Here is a 21,072-nt window from a genome sequence, read left to right as displayed (position 1 = left end):
GAGGGAGAGAAAACGGGGGGGAAGAGGGAGAGAAAACGGGGGGGGAAGAGGGAGAGGAAAAGGGGGGGAAGAGGGAGAGGAAAAGGGGGGAAGAGGGAGAGAAGAGGGGGGGAAGAGGGAGAGAAGAGGGGGGGAAGAGGGAGAGAAGAGGGGGGGAAGAGGGAGAGAAGAGGGGGGGAAGAGGGGAGGGAAGAGGGAGAGAAAAGGGGAGGGAAGAGGGAGGGAAGAGGGAGAGAAAAGGGGGGAAGAGGGAGAGAAAAGGGGGGAAGAGGGAGAGAAAAGGGGGGAAGAGGGAGAGAAAAGGGGGGAAGAGGGAGAGAAAAGGGGGAAGAGGGAGAGAAAAGGGGGGAAGAGGGAGAGAAAAGGGGGGAAGAGGGAGAGAAAAGGGGGGAAGAGGGAGAGAAAAGGGGGGAAGAGGGAGAGAAAAGGGGGGAAGAGGGAGAGAAAAGGGGGGAAGAGGGAGAGAAAAGGGGGGGAAGAGGGAGAGAAAAGGGGGGGGAAGAGGGAGAGAAAAGGGGGGGAAGAGGGAGAGAAAAGGGGGGGAAGAGGGAGAGAAAAGGGGGGGAAGAGGGAGAGAAAAGGGGGGAAGAGGGAGAGAAAAGGGGGGAAGAGGGAGAGAAAAGGGGGGGAAGAGGGAGAGAAAAGGGGGGGAAGAGGGAGAGAAAAGGGGGGGAAGAGGGAGAGAAAAGGGGGGAAGAGGGAGAGAAAAGGGGGGAAGAGGGAGAGAAAAGGGGGGGAAGAGGGAGAGAAAAGGGGGGGAAGAGGGAGAGAAAAGGGGGGGAAGAGGGAGAGAAAAGGGGGGGAAGAGGGAGAGAAAAGGGGGGAAGAGGGAGAGAAAAGGGGGGAAGAGGGAGAGAAAAGGGGGGAAGAGGGAGAGAAAAGGGGGGAAGAGGGAGAGAAAAGGGGGGAAGAGGGAGAGAAAAGGGGAAGAGGGAGAGAAAAGGGGGGAAGAGGGAGAGAAAAGGGGGGAAGAGGGAGAGAAAAGGGGGGAAGAGGGAGAGAAAAGGGGGGAAGAGGGAGAGAAAAGGGGAGGGAAGAGGGAGAGAAAAGGGGAGGGAAGAGGGAGAGAAAAGGGGAGGGAAGAGGGAGAGAAAAGGGGGGGAAGAGGGAGAGAAAAGGGGAGGGAAGAGGGAGAGAAAAGGGGAGGGAGAAGAGGGAGAGAAAAGGGGAGGGAAGAGGGAGAGAAAAGGGGGGAAGAGGGAGAGAAAAGGGGGGAAGAGGGAGAGAAAAGGGGGGAAGAGGGAGAGAAAAAGGGGGGAAGAGGGAGAGAAAAGGGGGGAAGAGGGAGAGAAAAGGGGGAAGAGGGAGAGAAAAGGGGGAAGAGGGAGAGAAAAGGGGGAAGAGGGAGAGAAAAGGGGGAAGAGGGGGGGAAGAGGGAGAGAAAAGGGGGGAAGAGGGAGAGAAAAGGGGGGAAGAGGGAGAGAAAAGGGGGGAAGAGGGAGAGAAAAGGGGGGAAGAGGGAGAGAAAAGGGGGAGAGCTCACTTATGAGTATGATGTTGCACTGCTTCTGGCCTGGATGCAACCACTTATTCGATTGGGAAAAGTGTCATAATGCTGTTGTATTCCCTGCAGAGGCATTCTGACCCTCACCTGTTGTAACTGCTCCTTCGTATCCTGGATACCGACACTGGACTGCTGTTGACCACTGAGCCAGTCCCACACTGTTTTATCGGGGACAGATCTAGGAATTTTGCTAGCCACAGAAGTACCTTAACATCACACAGACAGTTCATAGAGAGAAGTGTCACTTGTGGACAAGTATTGTTCTGTTTAAAAATGACACAATGATGCTGTGGCATGAGAGGTAACACATGAGGATACAAAATGTCCGTCACGTACCACAGAGTTCCCTCTATCACTACCATACGTTACCTGACATCACCCCCAACATCCCCTCACACCACGATGCCAAGAGTAACACCACTGTGCCTCTCCAAAAAACTGGAAAAATGGAAGCTCTTTCCAGGTCACCACCATACTTCGACAATTGTCATGCAGGGTAGTGCAAAACTGTGATTCATTGTTGAATGATGCTGTTCATCAACAGTCCACATTTTCCAATCACAGCACAACACCAAATACATCTGTTTGTTTTGTGATGTGATTTTAACAGCAACCTACCCATGGGACAATAATTCCCTAGTCTGGCTATTGCTAGTCTCTGATTGACAGTGTGGGACAACAGAGAACATTGTCGAGGGTCCATTACTTTTTCTCAGATTGTAGGCACAGATGTAAACGGGTAATAATGAGTCTGATCTACATACAATATGGCAATTCTCCCTTACAGTAGTCAGACATAGTCGACTTGGATCTCAATGGCAAGTATGCCTGCCAACATGTTCCCATGTTGTCCCACACTAGGCCACAAAAATATGGATATTGCACAATTCAGTCTCCTGATTAAATAAAGACCCACAATGAGACTCCGTTGGGTGCTGGTAATGTTGTCTCACATGAGTAAACAGCATCACCATGTTCTTCACTGTGATCACTCAACATCTGATGATGTTCATGTCTCTCATATACCACACAAGTCCTGGTAACAACATTAAATACGGAAAATATTAATGCAGTCTAGTGGCCATTTACCTGTCACAGGGAACTGCAACTTTAATCATTTACATTCTTGTCTATGTAGTGACTTTTCTAGTAAGATAGTGTATGTTCTTATGGGAATTTAATAATCCTGCAAGATAACAACACTTAACCACTAACAAAAATTTCACACAAGACAGTTCAGTGCATGGAGTAGCCAGCTTCATCTCCTAATCTCAGTCTGGCCGAGTACAATTGACTGCACACGGTTGGCAAGTTTTTCGCATTTCTACATGCCAGACTGTTCCTGTGATGAAAGCAGACTTACAATGATAATGACATTCACTCATAGATAAGCTGACAGACACCAATATTAACGACATCACACACCACTGTGTATGCTATTTTCACTCTAGAGCAATCACATACTGTACTAATGTTACTTGTGCTATACCAAACTGACACATGCATTTTGTACATTTCAAATATCTTCTATTTTGGGTTAAATTTCTTGACTGGACCACATTGTTGTGTTTTATTTATGCTTTTTTCAACAATTCTGCTAAGTTGTAACTCATCTAAAGCAAAATTTTTGAATGATTGTTATTTTGTAAGTTTTTCCTTGATTTACAGAAACAAATGTACAATACATCTATAAATAACTTTCAATACAGACACAAAAAGCTATAGGTGTTGCACGTACCTGACACAGATGCTTGGCCCATTAACTGTGGATTTACAAAGAGTGACTGGACATAAGCACCAAGTGAATTAACAATGTCTTGAAAAATATTTGTAGCGTGTGCTTTAAGGTCGTAACATTCACAGAATGACTTCAGTAATTCTGGCTGAACAGTCATTTTATGCAAGACTTCCAATGCGAGAGAACGCTGCCAGGCTGGTTTATCCGGATCCAGAAATTTTACAATCAGTGATAGGAATATTTCACATTCTGTAACCTGCAAATAAAGTTAAGATTTTTACAATTTTTAGTGTATAAAAGGATTGCACTATATTTAGCCATGCATCACTATTGTCAATTAACACATTTGAATTTCATACTAAAGTCTTAGTTTATTATTGCTAGCACATGAAAAACAGTAACCATTTTTAAGTGGTTAGTGTTTCACTTTGAGTTCTGAGCCCAGTCTGTTTCTCATTCAGTTTGAAATGAGCACACAAAAGCACAATTCTTTGGAAAGCATAAATATTGACAGTATTATCCCGAATATGATTTCAGAAATATCAAGCCATCTTTATTCAGACAAAGGATCAAGTTTTATTATGTTCTGGTCACATCACACTGTCTACAGGAAATGGAAAGTGGTATCCTTGCTAATACTCTGAATAATATATAAACCATTACTTCAAAAAACTTAGTGCAGATTGATTTAAGTCAGGCTTCTGTACGGTTAAGTAACTTTAAAATTAACAACTGCTACAAAAGCACGCTAGATTCAACTTTTGTGAGAGATAATTAAATTCACCCGCAAAATTTATAAAATCTCTATAAATATTTGTTTTCATGCATTGCACTACCACAGCTAACCACCTGTGTTTCATTTGTCATGAGGTTTTGCAACCTATGTGCACACGAGCATGAATGATAAACTGTGCTGACACGAATGCATCAGTAGATGAAGTATTTTGCCCTACTCCCAATAGAACTAGTGGTTTAAATTGAAGTGGTTTCATAAGCTGTAATCGACAATGTTGCTTAAATAAAGTGTCTCATACACCCTTGCAAATGAAAGTTTTTCTTTGTGTTATCCCAGATGATGCACATTTTAAAAAAACTACACTACACTATCAAGCCCTGAAGACCGCGAGATGTCTGCCGATCAATGTCTCATCCTCCGCTCTGTATAACTGTGAGGATGTAGTATGGAGGTCATACAGTCAGCTAACTGCACTCTCAGCTGTTGCCAGCTTTCCACACCTTCAAGCCATTATTTTTTTATACAAGTAGCTCCTCAATTGGCGTCACGAGGCTGAATGTACCATGTTCCAGTCCTTCTAGTAAGGAGAAAGCCCTGACAGTACAGGAATTAAGCCCCGGTCCTCCACACGAGAGTCTGATGTGCTGACCACTTGGCTATGGAGGCAGATCATTGTATCCTTTGGTATGGGATAAATTTACATATAAAATGATTCTGAATTCAAAGGTGGGGTCAGGGCAACCCACTAACAATCTGCAGCTGCAATGTCACATGAAGTGTACAACTAGGACATCAGCAGCTAAAATTGAGGGTAATGAGTCATCTAATGTCAGTGTTTGCATTATAGTGGTAAATGTGGGGGCACACTACTAAAATATGCACCACTGATACAGGGGCACTCAACTCCAGTTATGTGGAGCTGATAAGAATGTATTCATGGGTCAGTCTAACATGGTTGACGCTGTGAAGCAGAGTTGGCAACAAAATCCAGATTCTCAGTGGAATGTTCAGCATGAAAACATCACTGCTGTTATAGAATCTTTTATGATGGGCAGCATTTTGGTGGTATCAACAGCACACAAATCCCTATTCCAAAATGCTGTAAAGTTGTTGGGATACGGTCCTCCTTAAGTCATGGCACAGTGTCTTTAATTGTTGGGGATCCTTTTTTGTAGCCTCCTTCATGAAACAATATTTCCTGCGACTCCGGCATGGTTAGGAGTCCAGAGAAATATGAGGGACATTCATGTACAAATGAAATAGTTTGTAGGAAGAATTTTGTTCTTTCATTACTTTACATTAGAACAGCTGACAAATAAAAATTGTTTTGTTTGCAATTGCAATATTGGATTTAATGATGATGTGTCTGCTTGAAGTTTTCACGTTAGTTGAACAACATTCAGTGATTGGTTTTTGCTTTCTGAAGGTGAAAGAACTACTAAAATATTTTCTTAAATGATTTTACAGTATGTTGAAAATTGTACATACTGGGAACATTTTTATAAGTCAGTAAAACCGTTTAAAAATAGTCAAACTTCAGTGACTGACAAGCAACATACTTGCCAGCCAGTTGAAGAGTCACCTCTTTCACTTGAAACACACACTGATGACATTATTCCTGAAGACTGACATGTTACAGTTGAACATATAGTAAAAACAGTTGCAATATGTGTTGGCACAGTTCATAACATTATCAGTAACAAGCTCAAAGACAGCAAACCAAATGCAAGGTGTGTCCTGAAAGAGTTAATGCAACAACACAAGAAAACAAGAATCGAAGAGTATACAAACTTGAAAGAATGTTATGAAAGGTATAGTGACCCTTTTCTAAACAAAACAAGATTCTAGTCAATGAAACTTGGGTACACCATTTTCAACCAGAGTTCAAAAGAAAGAAATTAATGTAAGCACACCAATTCATCTGTCCAAAGGAAATTCAGAATGCAAGCATCAACAGGAAAACTCATGTTGGCCATCTTTTAGGATGCCCTAGGTGTCATCTTTTCAAAAATGAGGTGGACAAAGAATTTATGGAGAAAGTGACTCAAACAAAAAGATAAAGACTTTTTTGGATCAAGTATGCAAGAACAGCAGAGCAGTATGTTGATGATATTCTACGCCCCATTTTGTTGCTCTCCACGGCACACCATCCTGGGCTTACATTTCAACCAGATAATGCCCGCCAATACATGGTGAGAGTTGCTACTGCTTGTAAATCGTACCTTGGCCAGCAGTGTCAGTGGATCTCTCCCCAACTGCGAACATTTGGAGCATAATGGACGGGTCATCCACCTACTCAGGATTTTGACAGAATTTGCCACAATATCCCTAACAACTACATCCAACAACTATCAACCACCTACAAGCCAAATAACTGGTTGTGTAAGGACCAGTGGTGGACCAATGTGTTATTGCCTTGCTCAATTTGTGAAGCCCTTTCTCTTGAGTAAATCATTCAACTTCTCTGAAATTGTAATCATTTCTTTGTCTGTCTGTACATGTACATCACCTCTACTGATTTCAGCCCCATTTGGCTAATTCCTTCATGGTGCTCCTTGTTTTTTATCTTAAGAGTGTATTTAAGAGTTCACATAATGGTTATTAGTTCTTCAGTGAAGACATTACATTCCTATGATGGGGTGTTGTGCACTGTTGCCTGTATGTGTGAAGACATAACTCATTTGGAAAACTCACACTTGAACCATCAGCGTAAATGGTTTCCAAATTCTGTAACTAGTTCACCAATGAACAAAACAGTTTTCATAGAATGGATGCGTCCGATACGTCTTTTGGCTGAAGGAGAGCTCTAGACAAAGTTGTGGGTAATGTTACTCTAAGTTTTTGTGAGAATGATTGTGAGAGATAATTCAGGAAGGTCATGTGTAGTTTAGAGAGGATGGATTTTAAACAGGCTAACAGAGTTATACCAGACCATGGGCATTTTTGTGAAGGTTGTGTTCTTTTATCTGGGAATAGACTATGATGATTTGGACAGCCCTTGAGGTTATATTTATGGACAGTTTAGTTTAGCAGTAGTTGAAGCTGCCAAATCTGTATGAGGGTACTCTTGTCTCTGTCAGGATGCTATGATAAATACACCAATTTTGAGTCTGATCCCACAATGATGTATGGTATCTAAAAGACGTACATGTAGATGTTGAGGTTGTTAATCCATAGGCCAGGCTACCATAGTCCATAGGGGCATAGTTAGAGTGTTATCAGCATTGCTGAAGAGTGGAGTAATCAGCACCCAAAGAAGAGTTCCTCGGGCAGCACAAAGCATTAAGTTTCATTTGGCACTTCTGTTTCGGGTCATGTATATGTGGCACATCAAAAACTAGTTCCAGGAAGTGGTAAGGTTGTACTACCATCAGTTCTGTGATGCAAATGGTGAATCAAAATCCATGGGGATGGCCTAAGACTGAGTTTACCTTACGACAGCCATACCAGAGGTTCTGTAATATTTGTGTTTAAAAAACTGTAACATGTGTTGAAGTCTTCAACATAAGGGAAAAGTGAGACTGTAGGGCCCACAGCTCAGAATTTGTTAATTGCTGTTAAGCACAGGGTTACAATCAGAATGGAGCTTTTTGTGTGTCTTTGTTATCCTGTGTATGTGCAACACTAAATACTAAAGAACTTATTATATAAATACCAGATAAAAAAATAAATGTAGAGAAGTATGAACATGGAATCATCATGTGATAAATGATTTTCACAGGTAAAAAAGGACAGGTGGGGGGGAGAGAGAGGTGGGGGGGAGAGAGAGAGAGAGAGGTGGGGGGGGAGAGAGAGAGAGGTGGGGGGGAGAGAGAGAGGTGGGGGGGGGAGAGAGAGGTGGGGGGGAGAGAGGTGGGGGGGAGAGAGGTGGGGGGGGAGAGAGGTGGGGGGGAGAGAGAGAGAGGTGGGGGGGAGAGAGAGAGAGAGGGGTGGGGGGGGAGAGGGGTGGGGGGGAGAGAGAGGGGTGGGGGGGGGAGAGAGAGGGGTGGGGGGGGGAGAGAGAGGGGTGGGTGGGGAGAGAGAGAGAGAGAGAGGTGGGGGGGAGAGAGAGAGAGGTGGGGGGGAGAGAGAGAGAGGTGGGGGGGAGAGAGAGAGAGGTGGGGGGGAGAGAGAGGGGGGTGGGGGGAGAGAGAGAGGGGTGGGGGGAGAGAGGGGTGGGGGGGAGAGGGGTGGGGAGAGGGGTGGGGGGAGAGAGAGGGGTGGGGGGAGAGAGAGGGGTGGGGGGAGAGAGAGGGGTGGGGGGAGAGAGGGGGGAGAGAGGGGTGGGGGGGGAGAGAGGGGTGGGGGGAGAGGGGTGGGGGGAGAGAGAGGGGGGAGAGAGAGGGGTGGGGGGAGAGGGGTGGGGGGAGAGGGGTGGGGGGGAGAGAGAGGGGGGGAGAGAGAGGGGTGGGGGGAGAGGGGTGGGGGGGAGAGAGAGGGGTGGGGGGGAGAGAGAGATGTGGGGGGAGAGAGAGGGGGGGTGAGAGGTGGGGTGAGAGGGGGGTTGAGAGGGGGGTTGAGAGAGGGGGGTGGTGAGAGGGGGGTGGTGAGAGGGTGGGGTTGAGAGGGTGGGGTTGAGAGGGTGGGGTTGAGAGGGTGGGGTTGAGAGGGTGGGGTTGAGAGGGTGGGGTTGAGAGGGTGGGGGTGAGAGGGTGGGGGTGAGAGGGTGGGGGTGAGAGGGTGGGGGTGAGAGGGTGGGGGTGAGAGGGTGGGGGTGAGAGGGTGGGGGTGAGAGGGTGGGGGTGAGAGGGTGGGGGTGAGAGGGTGGGGGTGAGAGGGTGGGGGTGAGAGGGTGGGGGTGAGAGGGTGGGGGTGAGAGGGTGGGGGTGAGAGGGTGGGGGTGAGAGGGTGGGGGTGAGAGGGTGGGGGTGAGAGGGTGGGGGTGAGAGGGTGGGGGTGAGAGGGTGGGGGTGAGAGGGTGGGGGGTGAGAGGGTGGGGGTGAGAGGGTGGGGGTGAGAGGGTGGGGGTGAGAGGGTGGGGGTGAGAGGGTGGGGGTGAGAGGGTGGGGGTGAGAGGGTGGGGGTGAGAGGGTGGGGGTGAGAGGGTGGGGGTGAGAGGGTGGGGGTGAGAGGGTGGGGGTGAGAGGGTGGGGGTGAGAGGGTGGGGGTGAGAGGGTGGGGGTGAGAGGGTGGGGGTGAGAGGGTGGGGGTGAGAGGGTGGGGGTGAGAGGGTGGGGGTGAGAGGGTGGGGGTGAGAGGGTGGGGGTGAGAGGGTGGGGGTGAGAGGGTGGGGGTGAGAGGGTGGGGGTGAGAGGGTGGGGGTGAGAGGGTGGGGGTGAGAGGGTGGGGGTGAGAGGGTGGGGGTGAGAGGGTGGGGGTGAGAGGGTGGGGGTGAGAGGGTGGGGGTGAGGGTGGGGGTGAGAGGGTGGGGGTGAGAGGGTGGGGGTGAGAGGGTGGGGGTGAGAGGGTGGGGGTGAGAGGGTGGGGGTGAGAGGGTGGGGGTGAGAGGGTGGGGGTGAGAGGGTGGGGGTGAGAGGGGGGTGAGAGGGGGGTGAGAGGGGGGTGAGAGGGGGGTGACAGTTGGAGGGTGGGGAGAGATAGGGTGGGGGAGAGAGAGGAGACACCCGGGGTGGGGGAGGGAATGGAGAGAAGGGGGTTAGCGGGGGAAGGGAGGGAGAGGGAGAGGGGGAGAGATGGGGGAAAGGGGGGGCAGTGGGGGCAGAGGGGGAGAGGGGGGGCGAGAGGGAGAGGGGGGTGAGAGAGGATGAGAGGGGGGTGAGAGGTGGAGGGAGGGGAGACATGTTCCAGGACATGTCCAGATTTGCTTTGACATATGCAGGATTTGACGGTCTACAGACGGAAAAATTTGAAAACGTTAAAAACATATGTTTTGACAGAGCACAGACAAAACTGTGCGACTGTGAAACTGTTGCATTCATTTGTTGCAGTTTATGTGACAATCTCTTATGTTTTCACACTTTTTTGGGAGTGATTATCACATCCACAAGAAAACCTAAACTGGGCAAGGTAGAAGAATCTTTTTACCCATTCACCAAGTGTACAAGTTAGGTGGGTCGACAACATATTCCTGTCATGTGACGCACATGCCGTCACCAGTGTCGTATAGAATATATCGGACGTGTTTTCCTGTGGAGGAATCGGTTGACCTATGACCTTGCAATCAAATGTTTTCGGTTTCCATTGGACAGGCACGTCCTTTCGGCTACTAATCGCATGGTTTTGCGGTGCGGTCGCAAAACACAGACACTAAACTTATTACGCTGAACAGAGATGTCAATGAACGAACAGACAGATCATAACTTTGCAAAACTAAAGAAAGTAAACTTGTCACTCTAGGGAAGATTTGAACCAAGAAAAAAAAAATGGCTCTGAGCACTATGGGACTCAACTTCTGAGGTCATTAGTCCCCTAGAACTTAGAACTAGTTAAACCTAACTAACCTAAGGACATCACAAACATCCATGCCCGAGGCAGGATTCGAACCTGCGACCGTAGCGGTCTTGCAGTTCCAGACTGCAGCGCCTTTAACCGCACGGCCACTTCGGCCGGCTGAACCAAGAACCTCTCGTTCCGCAGTACCTCACGCTAACCACGGGACCACGGCGCTCCTAAACTTGGACTCTCCTAGATGTTGCCTATCTTGCACATGGACTACTCAGTTTGTATATTTTGCTTAGTTTTTTCATAGTTCCACACAACTTCTTCCTGTTTTCTCGATTGATCTGTGTTCAGTTTTTCAAGGCCTATCCACTGTGCCAACTTATAACTAAATCTGAGGGGGGTGCGTTGAGGAGGTTCCCTTGTTAGAATGGAATAAAAGGTCACACTATGTATTAGAAGTACTAAATTAACATGCTGCACTGGATTATTTTCACAGAAATCACCTAACAATAGATTCTAGGTGTTAGCTTTTGATGATGAAAATTTAAAAAACTAAAGTCAAGACAAAGAACTTTATTACTCCATAATACTATTTCATGACAGACTTACCAGCAAGCTGTGATATTTTTGAATTAGAATAGAGACTACCCTTAGCAGTCTCATGCTTATTGGAAAATACGGCTTGTCCAACGGAGTTGCTTGTTGTATACTCTGTGGTACAGAACTTCGATACTTTATATTTGGGGAAAACAATTTTATAACCAATGCACACACTCTTTCCTTTAACAAGAAACTGAATTCTGGATGCTGCAAGTACGAAACAGAACAAAATTATTAGTTAGTAAGCAAATTGAAACATCTACATTTCTGTATATGAAGTCTGAGTCTCCACCACTGCCAACATTGGGCAATGAAAGATACAATTTTCATAGAAAACAAACTAACTACTATCCATGAAATAGTTAAATTACTTATTTATTTAATTTGAAAACAGAGTTTCAAATACAAATAGTCCTTATAGATCAACTACATAAAGTCCAAACTTGTGTATTATATTATGTTTGTATTTTTTCCACAGTTGGGTACAATTAAAGTATCAAGAAAAGCCTATACCACAATATACGAGGGTAATCCCAAAAGTAAAGTCTCCTATTTTTTTATAAGTAAAGAACTCCGTTTGTGTGGCAGTTGGTCACATTGTTATGAAGAGTGCTTCACGCGCTGTGTGTAAACATGCACACGCTACGCTGAGGCGCTCAGTCTTGGCTTGGCAGCTGTTGAGAATGGAGCTCCTGTTGGATGTTACCGCCACATGCGAATTGCGCGCAGTTATTTGGTTTTTGAATGCAAAGGGCACTGCACCAACTGAAATCCATTGCCAATTGACGGAAGTGTATGGCGAGTCATGCATGGATGTCGAAGATGTTCATAAGTGGTGTAGAGAGTTCGCAGCTGGTTGGACCGAAATTCACGACGAACAAGGGAGCGGGAGACCATCAATTTCTAAGGAGACAGTGTTGAAGGTTGAGCAAAGCATTCATGACGATCGGCAGATCGCCCTGGATGATCTCTGCATGTCGGTTCTTGAGGTTTCCCGAAGCACCGCTCGCAGGTTTTTAATGGAAACATTGGACTACCGGAAGGTGTGCGCAAGATGGGTGCCACGCATGCTGACTGAGGACCACATATGGCAATGAGTTGATGCTTCCCGTGCATTTCTTCACCGCCTTGCACCCGAACAGGACAACTTTCTGGACTCAATTGCCACGGGTGACGAAACTTGGGCATACCACTGTACACCTGAGACCAAGCAACAATCACGCTAGTTCAAAACCTTCTGAACAGCACGGCGGCAAGCTGGTATGACATGGGCATACAAAAACTGCCACAGTGTCTACAAAAATGCATCGAGAGAAATGGTGATTGTGTCGAAAAATAGCTAAGTGTTCAAGCTGTAAACTGATGTAAACCATTGTAGAAATAAACAGGTCTATGTACTTATAAAACAATAGGAGACCTTACTTTTGGGATTACCCTCATACATATATAGGTTATGAAACAGTCTGATCATGAGATTCTCTTTTCATGTGAAACAATTTGAAACTATTATCTTAAGTGTGTCATTCATAAAGTTTCTTAAAAGTGATCGACAATAGACATATTTTAGGTGACTGGTTAGATTCCATACAGCATGTAACAACTATTGATAGTAAATGTTTATTGAGCATTTTGCACCACTCTGATGGCTCACTAATAGTATTACTTTCTCCACAGTAGTAGTGGGATATATTGATCAGCTATCCTGATATTCCTTTCAGAACAGATTATATGACTTTAATTCTGTCCTAAAAGCTGCCTATTCTCTTGGTGTAATGCTTGGTTTTAGGCAGTGCAATAACATTCAGCATTCTGAAGTACTGTCTGTAGTGAAAGCTTTGTAACTGCTTACTGTATGACTGACTATGTGACGGTAATTATGTGATGAATAAAAGTGTGCTGATTTCTTGAGACTATTTTTCTGTATTAGCACTGATGTACTTAAAAATGAACTTTTTCAGCTAGAGACAACCAAGAATAAAGTTATATGGCATAAAATGTGTGATTGGCACCATGAACATGGTTTAAAATCATTTGAAAATTTTCAAACCCAATCATTTTTACAGTATGAAGCTAAATTTAGCAAACTAAGAAGCTGCCAAAAGATTTCTTTTACTTTTTCTTTTCTTTTCTTTTTTTTTTGCATAAAAAACAATGTCTGTGCTAATATATTCAAAATGTACCTGGTAAAATACAGATGAAAAATTTGTCAGAACTGACTCCAGCAGTTCCAAGCCAAATGTGCGTGTCATCTCAGTCATTCCAATTAACCAATATGGTTGATCAGCATTTACAAGCTGCACAAGGTCCTGATCAAAACAAAAAGAAAATTCAATTTTACCTACATTTTTAGACTTAATACATTTGATTAGAGCATATAATTGACTAATTTAGTTTATAAAAATGTCATTCTTAATTAACCCTTTCAGGCCCTCTGGCTAAAATTGTGTACATTAACTTTTACTGTGTTTAAGCTGCAACAGAAGTATTTTTTCCCAATGGAAACCTGAATGTTCAACCTTTTCATCATGCCCAAGTGCTGCCAACTGTTGGGCATCACTATGAAAATATCAGCAAGTCAATACAGCAGTGTGCAGCATTTCATGAACACCAGAATACACGGATGTAGTTGGTTCGCTATATTCCACTGTATAAATGAATATTGTCATTATTATTCTGCAGGTAATTATTGAGTGATCATTTTACTATTTATTACAGTATAGAATATTTCATAATTAGTTATTTCAGTCCATAAAATGAAGCCAAGTGTACAAAGTATGTTTTGAAAATAGGTACACATGTTTGTATAAATCTTGCAGCTAAGGGCATTACGAAACTGTGTAAGAGCATTACCATATAAAGAAAAATTTTCCTTCCACCAGAAAAAACTGGTCTGAAAAGGTTAATGTAGGCTATAGTGAGCACACTATGACAAAATATTATCATTTTATTATGTAATAACTCACATAAAATTATTCTGCCCACTTTTTATTTCATGCACGGGTGCAAGAAGCAGCTGAGTGTTGCTTGTAAGTTTCATCTGCACCACAGACAACAAGAACTAATATTAACCTAAAAATTGTAAGAGTAAAATATTGGGAATACAGAAGGTAAGGTGCAAAAATATTTTGGAGGTGGGGTTTTGTGGACAGCCTTTCCCTTCTACACATGTAACAGTTATGTTATATGCTGACAGATGATCTTGTTTTCATACTTCCTTTTTACTTTTTATTTCCCACCGAAGTTCTTTCTATCCACTAAATTCATGCCAGCCGCTTCCCTTCCACCATGAATAGATGACAAAACATCGTAACCATAACATCTGTTTTGGAAAACCCTCATCAATACTTCATTCTCATTCTTACACATGCATGCACACACGCACCCACGCACACACCAAATGTATGAAAACAAGATTATGTGTCAGAATGGAAAAGATTTAAAAAATAATAATAATAATAATAATCGAAGAATTGTATAATATTGCACAATGAGCTCTAGAAAAGACTCAAGGCACATAAAGTAAAGGAATAAGAAGAAACATCTCACTAACCTGAAACATTAGATACGCATCAGCAGCACATAGTCTTAAACCTTTAGGTGCAACATTACTAGGAACCTTCAGCTCCTCCAGATTAATATCTTTCTGCACTCCTGTGTCACGATCATAGTACGCTTCATCTTCGGCAACAACTCTTTCAAATACTAATGAAACTAATTGTCTAACAGTTGCTCCAGCAGTATTAATAGTTGTTGAATCTTTGGTAAAATGTAAACGAAAACAAAGAACCAAATTCTGTAAAGAAAGAACATTTAAAAATTTTCAGCAACAGAAACATCAGTCAACCTCTACACAATATTTTCAAATTTACAGTAATATGGCACAGTCCAGTGCACCTAATTCAACCACACCATACAATAAAATTCTCTCAGTCAGAAAGTCAAAGAAAAATTGAAATACTTCATACAGCTATTTTTTTAATTTTACACAAACAAAAACTTCATAAAAATAAAAAAAATAAAGACAACTTTTTCAGTTACATTTACAAAAACAGTTGCATTGAATTGTTTGTTGAGTTCTTGGTTATCATTCAAGTCGGAGAAAATTTTGGTTTTCATCCCAAGAGATTTAAAACACAGAAGTCCTGAAACACAACAAAGTTTACATTTCAGCCAAGATCTCAGTCTAACCATATATTTATTAATTCTGAAAAAATGGATGTTGCAGAGGCTAACTAATGACAGACTAATTTTGAACCCCACTTACAATCAAATAGTGCACTATCAACAGGCAATATCAAAGATCCAGTGGAGCTATTAATAGTCTGCAAAATGGGTATCTACTGACAACTCAGATGGTATTACCTGACTACTCAAATCCATATTACCATGAAGAAATTCCAGTGTAACTTACAATTATGTTACAAGATTTATTCTTGGGAAAGGTATGTCATGACTGGAATTAACATTTACTGTAACATCCATCAGTACTTACTCTAACACTGTTGACATAACAACCCAGTGTTAAGAAGTTTATCAGCTAAAGAAAACGCCCCTGGCTCAAATCAATTTTCTGGCCAAATTAGGCCCTAATTTTTTTAAAAAATTAGGTCAATCCTCCCTTTCTGCTATCCTGCAAAGGTTCATTTTATTTACTTTTATATGTACACTCATGAGCAATTGAATCAGACATACCTATTTAGTCACCAGGTAGCATTCCCTTTCACCCTAAATATGTCAACACCACATTGGGGGACTAACACTATGAAACACCGAAAGTGCACTAATCCACAGCCACTCTGATGCCCACAGCTCACAGAGGTCTGTCAGAGATCGAGCCAAGACTCACACATTTTCCTCAGATATGCTTAATAGGACTGAGGTCACATGACTTCATGAATTATGTAAGCATTGTCATGCTCATGGAGTACACCTCAAACCATTCTGACAATTTCAGAGTGATAGGGTGGTGCATTGTATGTGTGGTGCTGCAGGTGAACCAGAGGACACACTCAGACCCATTCCTATGTTGTTCACTGGGAAGAGAAAAGGGCAGTTGGATTGAAAGCCACATTTGCACAACTCTGACAGACCACCAGTTGTATTATTTTCCCCACAACAGAACTGTGATATGTTGAGTAGCCAGCATCTATCCTGATATTCCTTTCAGAGCTGATTATGTGGTTTTAATTATGTTCTGAAGGCTGCCTAGTCTCTTGGTGTAATGCTTGGTCTTAAGCTGCCCAGTAGCATTCAGTACTTTGAAGTACTGTCTGTAGTGAAAGCTTTCTATATGATTGACTATGTGACAGCAGTAATGTGTTTGATTCTCCATGTAAGTTCCATCAGTTTACAGAATGCTGCCCTGTTGTCAAGTAGGATGCATCATCTCTACAGCTACATAAGCACTCCACAGCCTGTGTACAGTGCATGGCAGAGGGGGTACATAATACCAACATTATCAAGTTTCTTTCCTTCCATTCATAAATTGAGCAAGGGAAAAAAAAGACTTTAAAATTCCTCTGTATGTGCTCTAATGTGTATTATCTTTTTCTCATGATCCCTATGTGAGATATACATTGGTGGCACCTTTGAAAACAGGTTTTCTAAATTTAAACAAGGTTTGGTGAGAATGACATTGTCTTTCTTCCAAGAATTGCCATTCAAGTTCTCCAAGCACTTCTTTTACACTTTCATGTGGGCTATATCAACCTGTTATAATCCTAGCAGTCTGTCTCTGAACTTGTTCAATGGGTATGTGGCAAGATGCCAACAGTTGTAAACAACAGTACCCACTACAAAGGAAAGTTTGCCCATAGAACTTGGTGCAGAAAATATTGTTTATTGGTGAAACTCTACCACAGCAGTACTTGAAGTATAAGCTACACAATTAAGCACTTCTGTTCTGATTGTGAGAATCACCTCACTTTGAATGTTATCAGGTTTATCATTTGGTCTCTCTCTCTCTCTCTCTCTCTCTCTCTCCTGCACACATAGATACCCCCCCCCCCCCCCACACACACACACACCATAGAGAGTATACTACGCATTATATTGAGAAAGAGACAGTAAGTAATGGTATGTAGTAAAAATTTAGCAATAATACTGCACGATGTCTGCTGAAGTCTCATTTTTCTCATTTCTAGATATTTTATACATAATTGTAGACATATGTTCCAGATAACATTCACATCGGCTCTTACCCTTGCAAGCGTGTCACCATGTACAACAGTATTTGTAGTCAACAGCAAAGTGACACTCTGCAAGACCTTAACCTCCTCAGTCCCAGATTCCATTAGCATCCAAAGAGTATCAGTTATGTATCTTGCTCCTTTCTGATCAACAGCCTGCTGAGTCATCAGCCGCTGCATTATTCCCAGGCATAACTGTAATAAAGTAACATTGATGTAGATATGACAAAATGTAATTCTCTAATGCCATAAAGAAGACAGAGTCAAAATGAAAACAAAAACCCTTACTTTAGGCACAGAAATATGTAGGTGAGCTATGTGTAAAAGAAGCTGTGAATGGTCTACAGCTTTAAGTACCAGATTGGAGGGTTTGATGGGAAGTGTGAAGTCAGCAGTTGTAGTAAGATGAGAAAGTGTACAAGGAAAGAAGAGGGTGGTGTAATCTGATTTTGCGTTTTCAGGTCAAGAAACCTTCAGAGATTCAAGACAAAGTAATAGGAGTTCAGTTCAATTCAATATTTTTTTATATCTGTTATCAAGAAATTCATCAACCATCATAAAATACAATGCATTATCCTACATATACAGGGTGTTTCACAATTCCAATTGCAGGCATCTGGGTGTCGTACAGGGGCTTTATTGATAAAGCTTTGATAAGAAATCCATATCCAGAAATATCCAGTTTTGATATAAAATAAATGTGAAGATCAGATCACTTTCAAGTATCCTGCTTCATGCAATGCACCCAGAAGATATAATGAAGGGATAAGAAAGATTAGAGCTTAATGTCTCATTGACACTGAAGTAATTAGAACAAAGCACTAGCTCACCCTGATTCAAAGCTGGGGAAGAAAATCAGCCACGCCCTGTCAAAGGAACCATCCCGACACAAACAGCAGTTTTTGGGGACTTACAGAAAACCTAAAATCAGGACAGTCAGATGTGGATTGGAACCATTGTCTTCATGTCTCCGTCAAGTGGGAGATTTAAAGACTTTCAAATGTATTTTACAGCCATATGGTACACTTCCAGACATGAGTTTCTTATCAAAATCTAATCAACCAAGTCCCCTCTGCAATCCCTAGAAGCCTGTGGAACACTTCGCATAATCATAAAGTCCATTAACAGCAACTATTGTTAATATATCATATAGAAATAAAACATGAAGTTGAAAATATAATTAAATAAAACAATGTAACAAAGGAATTTAATTAAAGTTTAAGTAAATAACTTTCAGCTCATTGTATGTCACCTGTTATTGGTTGCCTTGGAAGAACTCAAGAGCTTTCAACTACAACTATACCAACTACACATATTGTTGCTACATTCCTCCACATTGCCGATAATGTTAAGTGCTGCCTCAGCAATGCCCAATTCTATGCATAGTCATGTGGGAGGGCATTGCATTCTTCTTTACTTCTTTTTATTTTATAATGCCTCCAAGTTCAATAATAGTTGTGGTTGGTTGGTTGACTTTTTTTGTGGTGGTCGGGAGGGGGGGGGGGGAGGGGGGTAAGGGACCAAACAATGAAGTCATCAGTCTCTCGATCTGAGGATGGGGCATCCAGGAGTAGAGATGTCCACCAATATGTTTTCTTATCTAGTCGGAAGATTCATAACAGTACAAGTTGGACAGCAGAAAATGTAATAGTCTAGACATCTTTTGTACCATCAATAATAAAAACAAGATTAAGGAGATAGTGAAGTCGGCAGGTGGGCATCTCCAGGGCTCTGCATGCGACAAGAAACGTCCCACCAACAACTGTCCCACCCCTGAGCCATTACTGCAAGAGCGCCCATTATTCAACAAAGTGTGACACCCAGAACAGAAAACTGAGTGCAGCAGAAAGGAGGCAAATCAAATCTAAAAACGATTAAAACAGAATAAAAGAGGGATGAAACAGTAGCCTGGTCAAGGAGGTAGGGTTGGGGACTGCCTGACCCAGCATATAGCGTGAGACACCCCATTCCCAACCACTCTTGCCCTGCTCCAGTGCTAGATTAAAACCTTATAACTGAGAATAAAAACCACTTTCATGGAGAAAAATAAGAACCAGTTCAACCATCCATGAATCATCTGCCAATATTAAAGGCAATGATTCCAGAAGTCCATATTTAGTATGGATGGTAAAAAGAAGGCCCCCAAGCATCCATCAAGATACGAGCTACTGTCTGTAATGCTCCATAACCACATTACACAAAAGAAAGCAACGGGTTAACCTGGTATGACCAATGCGGAGATAGCATAGGACTGTGGATTCCTTCCATGGAAGCAAAAGGAAGGGAACCATGCTGCAGTAGTCTCCTCGATTGTGATGAGTTTATTAGATGGAGCAGTAGCCCACAACATGCCTTTCTACCTCTGAGTGAGCAGAGACCTTATGTGCACCTGCAAATCTGCACTGCGTGTCGGCAAAGTGAACAAGCAGTGAGTAAGTGCTCCTCTAGTCAAACGATCAACCAGTTCATTCCCTGGGACAGGTGCATAACTTGGGACTCTGAGAAATACAACTAAGCAGGCAGAATAGCAAAGGTCAGTGAGAAGTTCATGAATAGATGATACCAAATGGTGGCAAGAACAGCATTGGTCAATAGCCTCTGTGTCAGTACATATTAGAACACAGTCAAGGGAGGCGCGTTTAGTAAAATGGAGGGCTCTGCTGCTGGCTGTCAGCTCTGCCATAAACATACTACACGTTCCCAGCAATAAATGGTGTTCCACACTGGCAGGAAATGTAGAAACATAGCCCAACTAATCCACAGTTTTAGAGCCATCAGTGTAAAAGATGATATCACCATAGTCTCTTGAAGAACTGGACATAACAGATGCCAAATGGTCATGGGGGCGACCATGACTATAGGACCTTGGAAAAAATCTGTCCTAGTCTGTGGCCTGGGCACCATCCAAGGGGAAGTGCATGAGAAAACATGAAGAGCATAATCCAGGAAGCAGAGATGGAGATCTTGGCAGAGGGAAGAGTGGCAGATTCCAACTGGTAGTTCCACCTAAGGGCGGCTATCAGGATGATGACACCCTTCGTATGTAACAGGAATGGGACACATGTGATGACCAGGCGATTGAATAAGAGAGTAAGAGCTGGTACCACTGAATCTGAAGGGGAAGATCCCCTCTTCAGCAAGGAGACTGTCTATGGGACTAGTCCGAAAGGCACCTGTGGCCAGATACATGTCACAATGGTAGACTGGGTCTAGCAGTTTTAAAACTGAAGGAGCCACTGAGCCATAAACCTGGCAACCATACCCCAGTCAGGACGCACCAGGGTGGCACCTTGGAGCTGATGTTCAGCAGATGATACTGAGTGGGAGCTGTAACAAATGCAAAAATCATCAACAAACAATTCAAGGGTGATCAGCAGTCCAACAGACATCACTAACCCATAAATGGCAGTGAGGGAAAGAGTAAAACTCAACACACAGCCTTGTGGGATGCCGTTCTCTTGGACCCGTGGGGAGCTGAGTGAAGTCCCGATTCCATTCCAGAGCAACCAATAGGATGAAAACTGATGAATAAAAATCGGTAGGTGGCTTCAAAAGCTCCAGTCACGGAGGGTGAGTAAAATGTGATGACTCCAAGTGGTGTCATATGCCTTATGCAGGGGGGAAAAAAAGAAGACTGCCACAAGGTACTGGCACTTAGAAAAAGCCTGTTGAATTGCTGTTTCCAACCTAAACAAATGGTCAGTTGTGGGTCATGCCTCCCAGAAACTACACTTATAGGGGGACAAGGGCCCGCCGCCCCCCCCCCCCCCCCAAGATTTGAGAACCCAGCATAATCTGTGGACAATCAGCCTTTCAAGCAGCTTACAGAGTATGTTGGTGAGGCTAACCGGACAGTAACTGTCGAGAGATGTTGGGTCTTTGCCTCGCTTAAGGACTGGGACAACTATGCTATCTTGCCAGTGTGAGGCGAAGGCACCTTGGAGTCAAAGACATCTTAAGACCCAGAGATGATGTTCCCTTTGGG

General features: G+C 43.5%; 1 protein-coding gene across 1 annotated transcript in view; it reads right to left on the bottom strand.

Moving 5' to 3' along the window:
* Positions 1-21,072, bottom strand: part of LOC126248511 (protein MON2 homolog) — a 203,121-nt gene that overhangs the window by 151,365 nt on the left and 30,684 nt on the right. Inside the window, exons 3-7 of the mRNA XM_049949560.1 lie at positions 17,100-17,282; positions 14,450-14,692; positions 13,080-13,205; positions 10,909-11,106; positions 3,243-3,498 (exon numbers count right to left, since the gene is read on the bottom strand). Of these exons, the coding sequence (XP_049805517.1) occupies positions 3,243-3,498; positions 10,909-11,106; positions 13,080-13,205; positions 14,450-14,692; positions 17,100-17,282 (1,006 nt within the window). The remainder of the gene's footprint in view (positions 1-3,242; positions 3,499-10,908; positions 11,107-13,079; positions 13,206-14,449; positions 14,693-17,099; positions 17,283-21,072) is intronic.

The sequence above is a fragment of the Schistocerca nitens genome, chromosome 3 (genome assembly GCF_023898315.1).
Source record: "Schistocerca nitens isolate TAMUIC-IGC-003100 chromosome 3, iqSchNite1.1, whole genome shotgun sequence".
In the NCBI taxonomy this organism is placed as follows: domain Eukaryota; kingdom Metazoa; phylum Arthropoda; class Insecta; order Orthoptera; family Acrididae; genus Schistocerca; species Schistocerca nitens.
Note: the sequence above shows the minus strand (reverse complement) of the source record. Positions and strands in the feature narration are given on the sequence as shown.